The 17,383-nt window shown below is 41.9% G+C and overlaps 2 protein-coding genes across 8 annotated transcripts in view; one reads left to right on the forward strand and one right to left on the reverse strand.

The window, feature by feature from the left end:
- The window catches only part of CHID1 (chitinase domain containing 1), a 118,554-nt gene extending 115,666 nt beyond the window's left edge, over positions 1-2,888 (reverse strand). Inside the window, exon 1 of one of the 3 annotated variants that reach the window (XM_005509072.3) lies at positions 2,730-2,888. The gene's annotated coding sequence lies outside the window, so the exon portion shown is untranslated. Of the gene's footprint in view, positions 1-2,628; positions 2,649-2,729 lie in introns of those variants that run through there. The other 2 variants (XM_021296683.2, XM_065066061.1) reach the window with 2 other exon arrangements.
- A 6,051-nt stretch (positions 2,889-8,939) lies between these two features.
- Positions 8,940-17,383, forward strand: part of AP2A2 (adaptor related protein complex 2 subunit alpha 2) — a 54,646-nt gene continuing 46,202 nt past the window's right edge. For 4 of the 5 annotated variants that reach the window (XM_013369228.3, XM_013369226.3, XM_021296680.2 and 1 more), the window contains exon 1: positions 8,940-9,165. In XM_013369228.3, the coding sequence (XP_013224682.2) occupies positions 9,099-9,165 (67 nt within the window). In that variant the 5' untranslated portion in view covers positions 8,940-9,098. Of the gene's footprint in view, positions 9,166-13,376; positions 13,473-17,383 lie in introns of those variants that run through there. The other variant, XM_065066092.1, reaches the window with a different exon arrangement.

Below are 17,383 nucleotides of genomic sequence, written 5' to 3' on the forward strand. Positions count from 1 at the left end.
TTTCAATTCCTTGCCAAGTTACTGATAAACACAGAGTTAAAAAAAATATACGAGTCCTTTTGGTCTAGAAGAATTATTTTGACAGTTTGTCCCCACTCCAGATAAAAGAATAGAGAATTAACAGAGAACAGTACTGTTCAGTGCTACTCATCTATCACACCTTAGTTTTGTCAGAGGAAAGACTTTACCAAAAAAATTTCAATTACAGCCAGAGCTTGTTTTTCAACCTCTACCCATTCATGAGTTGCATTGGTTTTCCAGCCTAATTCCCAGAAGTGGATAAGAAGAAAACAGTGAAAAAATATTTAGCATTAGGGGAACCATAGTTAAAGGAGATAAAATACCAGAATGAAGAAAAACAACCTGTTACTAATTCTGGAACTCCTAATTATCAAACTGGGACTAGCTTTCATCTATAACAAACTAGTTGCTCTAGATCTGTATTCAGGCTGCTTCTCATAATTACGAGATCCTAATGAAGAAGGAAAAAAAAAAAAAAAAAGGTCACCTTTCCCAGAGTTTTCTGAAGTTTTATCAAACTTAAAAAATATTCGTGCTTCCTGTATTACTCTGAAGAATTAACATTTCTATCACCCGCTTTAAAGACTTAAGAGTTCATTTCCTCAAGTCATATTTACAAGGCTTCTTGTTCACCTGGCACTGGTAACAAGTGCTGCTCAAAGTTTTAGTGTTTTGCTTCTGTACAAAACATCAGGCCAAGGATACCACAAAAGCAGACCGAGAGCTCTAAAGTACTGTGGCAGTAATACGGTGGCAGAAAGACTGTGAAATGTTAAATGGAAGTTTACTCAATGAAACAGCAGTTACTTGACACCATCAGTGGTAATGCAGAGACTAGGTCAACAACCTAATAAACTTAAGCATATTTGGATGTGGCTGGCTGTGAGGTTTGAAATAGCAGATATTTACTGCAGGAAAGCAGAGAGAAGTATGTGATTAGGGAACAAAGCAGAAAGATGATGGTAGGAGAAGTGCTTGGAAAAAACAATGCCACTAGCACCAAATAACAAAAAGCATAAAAAAACTCATGAACAAAATTATTTGAAGGCTTTAGTCAGTTCTTACAAAGACTGCAAAATAAAAGCAGAAAGCCTTCTAATACTTCTTGGATCTAGAGGGATACAAGCTAAATTGCTCCAACATTTGAAATTCACTATTATTGTGTTAGGTTTCTACTTTGACTTCAAGGTTACTGGTAACCCCCTTGTTTTCCACATCCTAAAAAATCAGACAAAGCAGGTTGCTCTTGATAGCATCTATACTGTTCCATCTAGCTTGGCAGGATCTATAAACTCTTGCGAAGAGGAACAATTGAGAGTCCAAACAGTCAATACAAATCTTAACTATTTGGACAGGATATCAATTCTTCCAGAAGCTGGTATGTATTGATTTGGAGGTGTTTGATTTCACTTTCAGAAACAATTAGCAACAGCATCCATTTCCCTGAAGAGAAGTTAACATTTAACAGTTGAAACACAGGACTTTAAAAAACCATCACTGAACTCTAATTAGACATCAAAATGTGCTCATTTCCTTGACATGATCATATCCATCTGCCAATTATTGTTAAGTCATCATCCACTCCTGGATCTATAGGAAGCAGTGAGCCTGTGTTAAAATGGTTTTTGCCAGTGACAGTCCAATATTGACTTCTGGTTGGAACCTTGTTTTAATAATCTGTTCTTTAACAACATCAGTTTAGTGAAAAACAGGTAGACAGGATCACTCTACTACATGAAGATGAATTAGTCAAACTTTAAATGCTCTTTATGGAAACTATAAATATTAATTTCTGCAAGCTTTACGTAACCAGATCCCCATCAAGTTTTTCTTCTGCAAATCTTCATTAATAATTTTTTAATTCTCCTCAAACTAAGTAAACTGAGTAGAACTCTATGAGCCTGGCACTCCTTGTTTATTTTTTGTATCACTACAAAACACAAGCAAAATTGAAGACTCACTCTGTGTTCTTGTTCAACTGATACTATGGACAACTTAAGGTTTAAAACATCTTATGACAAACTGATCTGAAGCCCAGGCTTCTCTCTAGCTCACACGTGTTGTTTAACCTGAGTATACCACAAGAGGTAACTCAATTTTAGTCAGCTGTTTTAAATGCACCTTTATTTCAAAAATGGAGAAAGCTGGCATAGATTTACTCTGTCCAAGAGAACCAACCAAATAAATTAAATAATCTCAGAGGCTAGCACAGTAACTATTTGGAAATCAGAGTTAATGTTTATACTTTATTTCTAAAGAAGAAACTAGATTCTAACTACTGCTGCAGGAGTCTGCATCACTTAGTAAATGGAGCCCAGGGAGCATACTGTTAATGTGTTGTCAAATTAAATCAGCAAGCTAAATTCAGGTGTGAAAACAACCCCCTTTCTAACTTGTGTAAACATCTCTGCCTTTCCTCTTGTAAGGTGCTCTACTTTGACAGTTAAGAATTGCCTGCCATACTCGTCTGACTCTCTAGATAGCAAAGCTTTCCCTACAGACTTCAGAGACCGCCAGCAGCCCGCCAGCCTGCCAAGCCAGCAGGCCCCCCCTAAGCAGGCCTACCCCCGACCCCCGGGACCACCCTCAACTGCCTCACCCCCTCACCGCGGCCGCGGCGCAAGCCGAGGGCCACCACACCACGGCCTCACCGCCCGCCCCCGTCTCTCTCCCCGGACAGCACTCAGAAGCCCACTGCCACCACCTACCGCCCGCCGCCGCTTCGGAAGTACAGGAGGCGGCCCCGCCCCGCCGGCTGACGGGGCGCGCGGGACGGCGAAGGGAGAAGTAGGAGGGGGAGAGAGAGAGGCGGGGGATGAGTGGTAATGAGCCGGTTGCGCCAACATGGCGGCGAAGCAGCGCCGGCAAGCCCGGGGAAGTGGCTGTCTCTTGGTGCCGGCCCCCGAGGCGGGGCGAGAGGGGCGGGAGCCGCTGCCTGCCCCGCCGACGCTGCCTGCCCAGCCGACCCCGCCTGAGGAGACGCTGGCTGGGTGGTCCTTGAGCGCGGACTGCGTTGGTGCTCATCAATACCCGAGGAAAGCAAATGCTCGTCAGGGTCTAACCGTAAATTCCTCTAGAGAGCCTCTTGTTTTTTTCCAAGCTGTAGCAAGTGGTCTAGGTAAGCAGCGAGTTTGGGCCAAAATACATATGCCGGCCTGGAGAAAAAATAATATGGAGAAGGCTGCAGAGAGCAAGCAATATTACTAACCCCAGGTGCACAGAAAGAAGTTCAAGCTTTAAAATAAAAGTTTATGTTTTAAATTGAGATTGTTGTTATGTTTGGTTTGACCTTCTGCAATTCGTGTTTTTACATAGAATGTGGCTGTGCTACTATTTTTAATGCAGCATGAGTTTTGATTTAACCCCGTTATTTCATGGGCTGCTTGTAGGGACAAAATACCATATCAAAAGACTTGATAAAAACAGATGTGATGTAGTGGCAAGCCTAGCATGTCCTGGCAGCATGCTTCCCGACAGAAGCCTTTCTGTGACCTACTTTCTGTGTTGGTTACAGCTTGGTGCAATCTCCAAGAAGCTGAACTGGAAGGTTACCTTATTTTCTCCTGATCTGTCCATCTCTTTCATACTCTCTTGTGCTATTAAGACCTCCAGGAACATTCTTCAGCACTGAAAAGAAAAATAGTAGTGTTTTTCCTCTGAACAAAAGTCTTGCCAGTGAACTGGATGTATGGTCTCTCTGTCAAGTGCTAAAAACAGTTACACTTTGTGCACTAAATCACACAGATTTAAATTCTAGCAAGGACTTCAGAAAGAAAACTGGTATTCACTAGCACATTTGGATCCAAATAGACTAAAGAGCAGGAAAAAGGGATGTGTCGTCCCACTTTTTAGTGTCACAAAACACCTCTGAATCCTCCAGCTTTCACTTAAGGAGTGGTGATTTTTATTTTTTTTTTCATCTCATAGGACTGCGTGAAACACAGTACATTTTCATGTATAAACTGCCCCAAATCTAAAAGGTACATAACTAAACTACAGCACCTTAAGTAAATTACATCCATGCAGTATCAGATTTTCTGTTATTTCATAACATGCTGTTCATCTCTCACAACCTCTAAATGCTTCTAGTTTATACCTCTAAATGGCAGGAACAACAGAGATAAGGCATGAGGGCATGAAAAATCAGTTTTGTTTCCAGACTCTCTGTAATGAAATCTATAATTTTCCATGTTGCATTCCCATCTCCTATTGACTCTCTTTCTCGTAGGCTTAGCAGGACTGATCCAAGGGTTTGCTGCAAGTAGTTGACAGAGTATATGCTGCCATTGAGAAGACCTGTGGCTACCTGTAAGGAAATCACATATGTGAGGATGTAGCCAAATTTTTAACACACCTTGCAAGGTATTGGGCAGTCCCTAGCAGAGGCTCACATTCCACTAAGCAAGACTAAAAGGGGATCTTTATGTTTCTACATTTTGAATGTTCTCCAAAGAGAAAAAAATCTGTACCTGTTCTTGGAATCATGAATGTATCTTGTTTCACTGCCATGCAGTACTTACTAAGTTCAGTAACTGAACTTGGCATTATGAATTCCTTTCCTAGAGCCGGATAATTGAAAGCTGGGTGCCACAATGCTGGGCATCTAAGCACCTAAGTTCCCTGTATGTAAGTAACTGTACCTCACTAAATTTCACTTTGCTTGCGCAGTTTCCTGTTTGTTTTTCTCCTCATACTCCAGCAGGTCTTTATTATTATTATTATTTTATTATTATTATTACTGGCAATGTCTTTTGCTTTAATTCTATGCATTTGTGGCCAGACCAAAGAGGCATAAATAAGTTTAAAAATGGGGTATGGTTGCCTGTGAGAGACCATATCAGTTTTATTTCCATGTTTTCAGTCTATACGCTATTATTCCTTTAAGTAAGGAGTAACTGAGTTAGATAGGACACCTGGGGGAGAGTAGAAGTGTACTTCTTTCCTCTTAACTGTGCATACTCAGAAAATAATAATTGTTGAAAAAAATAATTGGCAGCAAGAAATGAGTGGATCCTGTAGTTAAGCAGAAAGAAAGCTGAGAGAAACAGTAAAAGGACCTCAGAGATTAAATTAAAACAAAACAAAACCAAACTATGAACTAGAAGAAATTATACAGAGTTTATTGCAACTCACAAATCCATCCAGCTGGCTGATGTTACTCTGCCAGCATGCAGGTAGCAAAGAAGATCTTGTTTATAAAACCTTTATTCACCCTTATTGTATCTGATCTATTGTCTTATCATTTATTTTAAAGCTTAGATATTCTACTATACATTTTAATATAACCGTGATGTTTTGAGGGTAAACCTCTACTGATCAGAGAAGCATAGAATCATTTTGGTTGGAAGAAACCTTTAGGATCATCGAGTCCAACCATAACAAATCTAGCACTAAACCATGTCCCTAAGAGACTCATCTATACATCTTTAAACACCTCCAGGGATGATGACTCTATCACTTCCCTGGGCAGCCTGTTGCACTACTTTACAACCCTTTCTGTGAAGAAAAGTTTCCTAATATTCTAACTGAACCTTTCCTGGCACAACTTGAGGCCATTTCCTCTCGTCCTATCACTTGCCACTTGGGAGAAGAGACCAAAATCCTCCATGCTACAACCTCCTTTCAGGTAGTTGTAGAGAGTGATAAGGTCTCCCCGAGCCTCCTTTTCTCCAGGCTAAACAGCCCAGTTTCCTCAGCTACTCCTCATAAAACTTGTGCTCCAGACCCTTCACCAGCTTCGTTGCCCTTCTCTGAACTCTCTCCAGCACCTCAATGTCTTTTCTGTAATGAGGGGGCCAAAACTGAAAACAGTATTTGAGGTGGGGCCTCACCAGTGCTGAGTATAAGGGGATGATCATCCCCTAGTCCTGCTGCCACACTAATCATTGAGGAACTCACTAGAAAGAGAAGAACCTGGCAGATCCATCTCAAATTTCTGGAAGTTCAGGGTTTTGTGATTTATCATAACTTTGTATTTTCGTAATTTTGAAAGCAGCACATCTGATACTCTGACATGACAGACAGCATTGCTGATAAGCCTGTGCTCTCTGTTAATGGATAATGAATGTTAGATGTCAAGTAGAGAAACACAGTTGAGTGTGTATGTGGAGGATCCACCAATGTTGTTTTCTTCTTAGCTCTTTTTGCTTTCAGTAATGTTTAGAACAACCATGAGGATCAGAAGATAGCAATAACTGATCAGGTGAGGGACAAATCTGACAGAAGTAACAAAGGGAAAGAACAATTCACTTTTTGTAGTTCCCACAAATGGATACTGACCAGCTGAATCCATACAGTTTAATGGTAATAGTTTTATGAAGGTCAGTATAATTATTCAAGTATATACTGATCAATTCAAGTATTTCCAAGGCATCTTCCCCCCCCCCGCCCATTTGTACCAAAGTGCAATGAAACTCTCAAAACAATTAAAGCAACTAATGTATGACATGGGAAAGAAGGGATAGAGATTGTGGATTTGTTGGCAGATGTGCTGCAAAACATTTTTGGCTAATAATAACGCATTTATTGAGACTATTTCCCCTTTAATGCTGCTTTTACAGTAATTAGAGATATCTTTAGAAAAGTCACAGTGTCTTAGGATATATGGAACTAACAAAGTCTGTTTTTTTTCACAGACTGGTATTTTATAGATGTTAAGCTAAAACTAAAACATTTTCCAGAATTATTAACTCACTATATTTGTAAAGGGCTGTGCCTAGTGTGAATTCTGTGCTAACAGCTGAGCCCACATAACAATGTTTCCTTCAGTGAGAACACATGTAGGGACTGTTCCAGAACCTTTCCTCTAGCTAATTGTTCTTTAAATTTTTTATCTTTTCACTACCAAATCTGTCTGAAATGGGCTAGTAGATTCTAAATTACAAGGCAATAAGGGCAGACATATACCTATACGTTCTCCATAATTGCATAAGCCTTTGTTGAGGCAAAAAGAAGCAGGGAGCAAACATAAATATGGTAAAGCCTCAAAAGTCAGTCAAAGGAGGTTGACATAAAATAACCAGGGTATGTGTACAGCATACTGAGCCACTTTAGATGAACTATTAAGAAGTGTAGTTACAAAACTAGAGAGCACCACATGGGTTTACTACTTGAGTATTTACCCCAGTTCTCAAGCAGAATTTGAAGTCCATGCTTAGTTTGGTACTGCCACAGCTATTCTGCTAGCAGTATTTAAGACGACACGTATGAGGCAATGACTTGCAGTTGCAGTATTGACTGGAATACAGCCAGACAGAACTGATATACTTAGCCTTTAGGTGTCACTGTCCTCTTAACAGTAGAAATTAGTTCAACATTTTGGCTAGCTCAAAAAAGATTTTTTTTTTCTGAAATAGAGACTCCTACATAGGGACATCTTATGTTTTCAACCTCAAAGGTAAATGCAAATTATTGTTAGGCATCAAAATCGATTTGTAAAGCTAAGAAGAAGGAGGGGTTTCTTCATATAAGTCTACAGATGCAGAGAATCTGAGTTGAATATAGGACTAGTTGTGCATGACTGCTTGTAGTTGCACTTAGTCTACAAAATGGATCCAGGGAGAAATAGATATGTGCGTGATTACCACTACTGTCCTCCTTCTAATAGATACTTAAACAACTAAAAAGCACTTATGTAACAACGTATCCTGAAACATGCAGAACGGATTCTTGAGAGGTGACCTGACGTATACAGCCATCATAAGAGAATACCAAGTATTGTGTAGTACTTTATGATAGAAAAATGTATCATTAAGTTAAAGGCACTGAAGCTTGATAAATTTAAATAAGATGCAAGCTCTGCATGAGGAGGATTAACCATGGGAACAAACTGTTCAAAGAAACAGTGAGTTTGATGGTATCAGATCAAGACTGAGTACCTTTCTGAAAGTTAGGCTGTAGCTAAAAGCTAGATACTGGCTCAATTCATGGGAAAAACAAACAAACAAACAAATGAACAAAAAAAACCCCAGGTGAAATGAAATGGCTTGAAGTATATAGGAAAACAGACAAAATGACTGATTCATCTCCAGTAGCCCTAAACCTCATGATTCCACAGGTCATTATTATCCATCAAGTATACTAATCACTTGCATTACAACCACAACTCAGCATACTTTTGGTTAGGCAGACTAGGCCAGTTTCAATACCCTTTGATACTATTTTCAGCTGATGAGATAAAATGCTCTGTGCAGTCCTACCTCTTTGGCATGCTTAAAGACAGTTTAACCTTGAAATGTTTTCAGTCTCAGGAGCAGATGTGGCATGGGGCCATGTCACTCCGCATGTTTGCAGCCTTCATGAGAAACACATGGCCCTGGCTTTGCATGTGTGAATCGCCACATGCAACACAGAGCAACCTCATCACTTACGCAACTGAGGGCAGGCTCACAAGGAATATGTGACAAAGGACGGCTCTGCTTATAGTAGTTCTTGGGCTTGCAAAGGTTGTGAGTGACTCCGCTGAGTACTTGAGGTAGATCCCATGCACTGTTTTGCAGCCCTTTTTGAGCTGGAGGCCTGAGGCACAGCTTCTGGATTAGTAACTCGGGGAGAGGGAGGGATCAGGCCGTTCCTGAGCAGGGAGCGTGCAGTGGATTAATTCACACGCAGGTCCAGCGGCTGAAGCCGCCCTGCCGACCCCTCACAGGGCAGGATCGCCTGCCTGCTGCCCCTCACGTCGGCCTGGGCCCGTTTTTCCTGATGGTGGTGACCGAGAATTGCGTACCAACAGCTGCGCTGCCTATCTCTGGGCCCAGCCTCCATGCAGCCACCGCTCCGGGGGCGCAGCTTTCCCAGGGCTCCTGCGGGGATACCCGGGGGGGGGGCTCAGGGCCCCCGCCCGCCGCAGCAGCGGAGGGAGGGGCGGCCCCGCAGCGCCGTCGCTTCCGCGCGGCAGGTGGCGCCAGAGCGCCGCGCGCCCGGCGCCAGCGGGGGCGCGGGATCCGTCCCGGCGCCTGCGCGCTGCAGAGGCGGCGGCGGTGGCAGCGGCCTGAAGAGCCCCGCGGGGAGAGCGGGCGGCGGCGGTGCTAGTTCTGGTGGTTCGGCGTGTCGCTGGGCGGCCGTGATCGCGCGCCACGATGCCTGCGGTGTCAAAGGGCGATGGGATGCGGGGCCTGGCGGTCTTCATCTCCGATATCCGGAACTGTGAGTCGCGGCTGAGGCGTGGTGGGGCTGGGGCCTGGTTGGGCCGGCTATTGCCGTGGGCCGTTGACCCATGGGTCTGGGGCTTCTCTCCTTCAATCCCTGCTCCAATGCACTCCTCTTCCCCCCGCCCCGCAGTGGGCTGCTCGGAGCGCTCCTGACTCACGAAATGGCGACGCGCCCTAGGGGAGGCGGCGGGCGGGGAGGCAGCCTAAGGCTTTTCACTGTGCTTTTGGGTTGGTTTGTTCGTTTTGGGTGGGTTGATTGGAGTATTTCCCTCTCTTTCCCTCCCTCGCCCCCACCCCGTCGTTGCGGAGGGGCGCTCGTTGTTGTGCCCCGGAGGAAAGGGATGCCGAGGGGCTGGTGTCCGCCATCGTCGTTGTTTATAAGGCGCTGAAGCGAAGCCAGTGTGTCTTCAGGGTGCGGGTGAGCATTTAGCGGGCTGGAGAGAGGCGTCTCTTGGTCTCCTTCCAAATCCGTGGACGGCTTTCAAAACGTCACGGATGGAAAGCAGGCCTCTGTAAGGGTGCCTGAGAGTAAGACCTTCTGTGAGTATGCCTGGACTTGGCTTAAATTGGCTTTAAAATTCTATTCTTGGAGAAATCAGCTCTTAGGATCTGTGTAATTAAAAATGGAATGGAGAGGGTCTCAAGTAAGTGCCCCCCCTGTGGGAAAAGAGAGCACGCCTGTGAGCGCAGGGCAGAGAGAAGGAGTACAAATCTGCTGCAGCTTGGGGACGGGAGAGGTGTATGTCCGGGGGCACACCTCAGTGCTTAGCTTTTCTTTTTGACTGAGACTTGCATGTCATAGCAGTTTAATATTAATCTGAGTTAGAAATCTAAGCATATGATGTGGCAGGAATTGCCTGGGGAAGGGCTAAGGTCACTGTGGTTGGTGTGATGAAACAGCTCCATTTTGTCCACCTGTGTGTCTCTCTAGATGACTTAAGGCTACTTTAAAAGCAATAAGGTTTCTTCTTTAATGGATAAGAGTGGATTTGGAGACTTTTTTTTTTTTAATGCAAATTATGATGCTCTAGCTAGACTGGTATTAGGATAACCGCACTGGCTTGGAAAAGTCTTCGTATTGATGACATTTAATACAAAAAGCTGGGGAGACAATTATACTGATAAAATGAGACTGTTTAAATATGGAGTTTCCTGAAACTGAATTGAGGTGATTTGGACTTCTAGCCATGTAAACAGGAGCCTTCTGTGTAAAATTCAAGTTGTTAATCTACCTTGCAGCAGAAGCTATTTCAGTGTTTTCTCAGAACAGCATTGCAGGTCCTTAGGTTTCTTTGGTATTCACTCTTGTACGTGTAGAAGAAGGCTTATAAAATGTGTATCAGTTCAAGATTATGTGAATGCTCTTGTACTTTGGTTGGCCCAACTATTTACTGGAAATTTTCCAGCACCCTGGTATTCTATGCAAGCTGCATATGTTACAGTTTCATCTGATGTCATAGCATTTAAGACTTGCTGTTGCATCTACCTGCTATTTTTTTAATGATTGTTTTCATTCATTTAGCTAGAAGTAGTATGATTTTTATTCTGCAATGTCTCATGTCTTGCCATCAGTTAACACATTTGTCTGCTCTTGTTTTCAGTGGAATCTAGTAGAAGGAAATACAAGAGGAACATTGAAGCTCTTAGTTTCCTAACCTATGTTTAGAGATGTAGAGTAGTGAGACTTAAGTTAGTAGGATAGAACTAATTAACTACTTATTTCTCCATAAGCTTACCAGTGCATAGGCAGTGTAGGAACTCTCATGGAACAACCACCTCTCTGTCCAGACTGCATGACAAGACAATCATCTCTCTCGTGGTGTAAGCGTCTGCAAGAGTGACAAATATGTAGCTCATTTGTGCAACAAATAAAATGTTAGAAACTTCTGTTGAAGCAAATACTGATATTTCTCAAATGTTTTGTCCCTGTCTAGACAGCTATCTGGGAGCTGTAGTTACTTCTGTATCTTTCTTATCTTCATAATGAAAAACTACATATTTCAAATAGCTGTGAAAGACCTGGTAGTTCCCACTAGTAGGTTATCTATGCAGCTTCTAAATAGCTGTTTAATGGCATTTGAATAATTTTTCTCTAAAGGAGCTCTGAGTGTTGCCAGCTGACTGTGGGCTGATGTGTGCTGACTAAGATTCCCCAAAATACTTTAGAGCACCCTTTAGAGACTCTGTGCTTTGCAGGCACTGCTATTGGCTTCCATTTCATCTTCTCCTCTTCAGAGTGGGGAGCTAGGTATTTGTCAAGAACAAAAAGTAACAGAATCTTTTGACTTGTAAATTAAAAAAAATGTTCCTGTTCTGATGTGGGAGGGAAGCTAGGCACCCAGTGCAGTTCTCAGCCTCTGTTCTAGCCTTAAAACTGGACTAAATATCTGGCAGTTGCACTGATCTGCAAAATGCCTGCTGATGTTCTGAATGTCAGTCTTAATTTTGGCTTTGTTGGATGCGTTTATCCTTTGTAATGCTACCATAAGAGCCTGATACTTTTTGTTTGCCTACAGCCCTTCCAGGTTATGAGTAGTGTTGAAATGTGGTATGGATTTTGGGGTATGTTTGTGTGTGTGTGTGTGTGTGTTTTTTTTTTTTTTAATTTTATTTTCTGAAAGATTTTGCACAGATAGGGAACCTGCATTATAGATGTTGCTGAATAATGAAAATGCAGTTTTTGTGTACTAACTGCTCAGGTGTATGCACAGCATGTGATTTCAAGGTAATAAAATAACCTAAACTTCAGGGGGATGCTTCTGTACGTTTAGACTGTCTTATCTATTAAATCAAATCTATTTCTTGGGCATTTGTACCTGGAATGTCTTTAGCACTACAGCACTAAATAATGCATGATTCACTTACAATTCTCTTATTATATTACTGATTTGGGAGTGATGCTTTTCTTGCCTGTTTTTACCAGTCTGTTCCAGGCTTTGAGAAAGTCTTACTTGACAGCAGTTTTCAGTGCTTATGTCTCTAGTTGATTGTGAGTGAATGAACAGCTCACATTGCCAGTCTGTCTTTAATAGCTAAAAGGTTGGTTGTCACTTCTGTGTTGGTTAGGCATATTTTTGGCACTTGGGTTATCTGTGTGTTAAATGCTTCTGTGTCACATATGACTGAGTATAAGAATTACTCCTTATGTGACTTTAAAAGTCTGCTTAAATACGCTGATTTCTCAAGTCTATGAAACTTTTCATTAAAAAAAAAGTCAGCATACTACCTGTAGCAGAAATTGTAGAATATTCTAACGGGTAAAAGTGCTTCTTAATGCTTTGACTTTGCTCTAGTCTCTGCAAAACTGTTATGTTGAGTGACTTTTTCAGAGCAAAATGTTCTTTTCCATACAAATACCAAGTGAATTTTCAAAATCAGATTTTATAAGAAAATATATTATTCTGCAGTTCCTGATAGCTCTCTAGAGTTCTGTTTCAGGTGGCTTCTTGTTGTAGGCTCTGTATTTTGCATATGGAGGTCCTATTGCTTTCCTAGAAACTTGCTTAGTTGGATTGTTTTATAACATGTTTGAAATATTAACAGCAAATATCTTTTTAGCTTATCTTTCCTAGACACTGGAGAAGAGACAAGAAAACTATAGATTGAAAGCTGTACTTAAATACTTTAAGATAACCTAGTTAATTAGCACTTAGTTAATGGGGTCCACTGAGAAAAGAGCAAGGTGTTGGTATGCCATGACAGAAACTGTGGTGGGAGTGGTGCTGTAAAGCTCTGAATTCTGTTTGGTGAAGTGCCATTCAGACTTATGAGTTCAGGTCAGGAAGAGTCCTTTTCACTGCTTGGATGAAGTGCCTCATGAATTAAAACCCAACTAAATCTGCATGTGTTATAAGCATATGGAGTCATGCCAGAAATATTTATTTTTAAAGACTATGTTAAAACTTTTTTGTGTGTGTGCATATACTGCAGAGCTGATGGAGTAATTTGGCATATGCAAGATGCTGCTTTATAAACTCATCTGTCTTAGCTGACAGATATATCATGAGGAGCCTGTGTCACCTAAAAAGTTGGACAGAGGGAGAAAGGATCCCTTTAGTTTGCTCTCCAAATGTTTCTGTATATGTTCTGTTCCAAGATAATGTTCCTTTCTCCTCGGGCTGTATTTTCTTCTTTAAATAAAACCCAATAAATATATTAAACAAAGATCTATCTCTTTATTACAGAACTTAATCACAGAATCACAGAATGTTGGGGATTGGAAGGGACCTCAAAAGATCATCTAGTTCCATCTCCCTGCCGGAGCAGGAACACTTAGATGTGGCTACATAGGAATGTGTCCAGGTGGGTTTTGAATGTCTCCAGAGTAGGAGACTCCACAACCCCCCTGGGCAGCCTGTTCCAGTGCTGTGATACCCTTACAGAGAAGAAGGTTCTTCTCAAGTTTAAGTTGAACCTCTTGTGTTCCAGTTTGAACCCATTACCCCTTGTCCTACCATTGGTTGTCACCGAGAAGAGCCTGGCTCCATCCTCGTGACACTCACCCTTTATATATTTGTAAACATTAATAAGGTCACCCCTCAGTCTCCTCCAAGCTAAACAGACGCAGCTCCCTCAGCCTTTCCTCATAAGGGAGATGTTCCACTCCCTTAATCATCTTTGTGGCTCTGTGCTGGACTCTCTCCAGCAGTTCCCTGTCCTTGAACTGAGGGGCCTAGAACTGGACACAATATTCCAGGTGCAGTCTCACTGATGTATTAATTCTTCTTTGTACGGGATGGGGAGAGTGTTTAGCCTCTTGAAGTCTGACTTCACTAGCCCTGCTCCTCTGAATTGGAACTGGTGCATCAGGTTACAGATGAGCAAGTGGGAATTAAAAAAGGCTACTTCATGAAATTTTTCATGTGATGATCACCCTTTTGACTGGATGGTAGATAACTGAGTACATTACCTGTGTATGTGGGAGGGGCATGCACGTTAATTAAGTGACCACGTGGCTATGTATAGAGTTTTGTTCTCAGTGAGAACAGCTGCACAGTGAAACAAACTTCACATAGGATGGGTTGTGCACATACAGCTTGTTTGTGTTTTTTTTTTTTTTCTGACCACTCATCCAATGTGGACAGTTTTGTGCCTGAAAAAATTCTAGGAAGAGCATCCTGCTTAGAGCTATAACAAGCACTAAGTCTTTCATCACTTGCTACTGTTTGTGGGAGAGTGATTTAAGGAAGACACAATTAGCATCAAATTAATCTGAGGAGGGTTTGTTCTACCCATGGCTTCTTTGTCTTAGCTTTCTTTTGGTTGTTTCATGGAACTCTGAGGGACTGGGGTTTTTTGGGGCACTGCATTGGGGGGGTGTGTGTTGTTTTTGTTTGTTTTTAACACTGGTTGAATTTGTGCGTATTTGGCTGAGAGAAGAGGAGAATAGGCAAAAATGATAACAGATAAGATTTTAGTTCTTTACTATCTCTTTCAGGGGATATCCAACCTCTCCGTTAGAGACATTGGAACATATAAAATCTAGTGAATCTGAAATCCTTAGGATAAAGGCTGCCCGTCAGGAATGGTAAAAGGAAGTTAAGGACTATTGTAGAGACTATTACATATCTGCATCAATTAATAAGCTCATATAGGATATTCTTTCTAAGGCCCTGAAACAGTGGTTTAGAAATGATAGATAGACTAGGAGACTTTAGGTAAGCCTCAAACTGTTCCTCTATTATTTGAGCATGAACTGAGGTAGGAAAGAGTCCATAGTGACTTGTGCTAAACCAGTGCAAATACTACCTTACCCTGTTGAAGGGAGTGTAACTGGACAGTGCGAAAATACTGTTCAAGGAAATGACTAATTAAATAAATGCTGCTCAGTCAAGAAGGAGGAAGAGCTGCTTTATGTAGTAGTCTAACCTTACACTTCTGGTTTTGTGTATCTTATTAGCTTAAAGCTTCTCTTTTGTCAACTAAACTACTAAATAGATGTTCTGTATATCAAAGTCACTCAGATATGAGCTTCCTGTAAGCTTTCAGTACATTTGGGGAAAGGTCTGGTCTTAAACTAGACCCTGTTACCTAGTTACTCCTCAAACTCTATCACAGTTTGAGCTGTAGTGTTCTTCTTAACTTGTGCCTAGTTAGGAAAAAAAAAAAAAATCCATAGTAGACACCTAAAATTGTTAAACGTCTATTAAATTGGTGTAATTAGAGAATCTGAACTGTGATAGGATTTGGAAGCTTCTGTGTGTTCTTTTGTGTTTATTTCCCTTCCCTTACGAGGACAAGGAGTTAATGGATTACTGGATTAGATTAAAGCCTGTGACTCCCTCCTGTTTCATGAGGAGCGTTATAGGGACAAATCTCTAGCAGCATACTGAAGAATGGTCAGTTCTGTGGAGAGTACTTCACTTACTGTGCAGAATATTGGAAAATGTACACTACAGGTTTCTTAAATTGGGATCATTAGGTCACCAATCTCTGTAGTAATGGATATCTAATCACAAGAGAATGTCCCAAGGCACAAAAATCTCAACTGCCTTTGGGCCATTCATGATCTTCATTCATGATCTTCAAGATGACAGGTACTTTTTTTCTCAGATAGAATAATTTTGTTTGGAAGAGACCCTCAGGTTCATTGAGTCCAACCATAACCTAACTCTAGCACTAAACTGTGTCCCTAAAAACTTTGTCTAAATGCCTTTTAAACACCTCCAGGGATGGTGATTCCACCACTTCCCTGGGCAGCCTGTTTCAATGCCTGACAACCCTTTCCATGGAGAAATTTTTCCTAATATCCAATCTAAATCTCCCCTGGCACAACTTGAGGCCATTTCCTCTTGTCCTATCACTTGCTTCTTGGGAGAAGAGACCAACATGCTCCATGCTACAACCTCTTTTCAGATACTTCTAGGGAACGATAAGGTCTCAGACTCCTTTTCTTCAGGCTAAACAGCCCCATCTCCCTCAGCTGTTCCTCATCAGACTTGTGTTCAAGGCCCCTCACCAGCTTCATTGCCCTCCTCTGCACTCTCTCTAGTATTTCAATGTCCTTCTTATGATGAGGAGCTCAAAACTGAACACAGTAGTCATGTTTGGGCCCCACCAGGACTGAGTACAGTATCACAATCACTTCTCTAGTCCTGCTGGCCACACTATTCCTGATACAAGCAAGGATGCTGTTGACTTTCTTGGCCACCTGGGCACACTGCTGGCTCATATTCAGCCAGCTGTCAGTCAATACCCCGAGATCCTTTTCTGCCAGGCAGCTTTCCAGCCACTCTTCCCTGAGGCTTTAGTGCTGCCTGGGGTTGTTGTGACTCAAGTGCAGGACCTAGGCCTTGCTAAACCTCATACGTTGGCCTCAGCCCATCAATCTAACCGGTCCAGATGCCCTGTATGGCCTTCCTACCCTCCAGCAGATCAACACTCCCACCTAGTTTAGTGTTGTCTGCAAACTTACTGAGGGTACACTCAATCCCCTTGTCCAGGTCATTGATGCAGAGATTAAACAGAACTGGCCCCAGATGTATTTTGTGAAAGGACAGCACGTACTCCTGCTTTTGTTCATCACAGAATGTAAATACATCATTAAGCAAAAAGCTTCTTGTTCTACAGTCTTCAGTTGGCCTATTTCTGAACAAAACTGAAGCCATACTAATATCTTGTGAAGGTACAGGTTTTTTATAGGATTTTCTTGGGATTAGTTGCACAGTGAGTTTGGAAACAATAGCACAAGGATTGTCATTCAGATATATTCAGACCTGAAAACTGCACCATTATTGTAGTAGTACTGTAGATAGTTTAGTGAGTATATGGAATTTATGCAGACAAGCTGTGAGGGCAGGCATACAGCGAACAGACCACTCTAATGTATTGCTGTGTAACCTGCCCCTGTCTTGGTCTGTTTCCGTGCTGTGTTAAATAACCAGCTGTCTGAGAGACCAGGGAGAGGTGGAGCATGGATTTGGTGTTTTACTTCATGAAGCTGAGGATCTGCATAGCAAATTGCTAATCTATACTCTAGAGTTGTAATGTGAGTATCTGTTTTGCTGACAGGTAAACGTAGTGGTTTAATTTATTGAGATGAGATGTAAGTATTGTAAATGCTCTTTCACGAAGGCAAGGATGGGTGCACTGATTACTTTTAAATGAATATTTTCCTATAGGTATTTGCATAATTTTTACTGTAGAGATGCTAGTGTTTCTTTTGATTTGGATCCGTTCTTTCAAACAGTTTCTTTCTGTGTCCTCTGACACAT

Source organism: Columba livia, chromosome 5, assembly GCF_036013475.1.
Source record: "Columba livia isolate bColLiv1 breed racing homer chromosome 5, bColLiv1.pat.W.v2, whole genome shotgun sequence".
In the NCBI taxonomy this organism is placed as follows: domain Eukaryota; kingdom Metazoa; phylum Chordata; class Aves; order Columbiformes; family Columbidae; genus Columba; species Columba livia.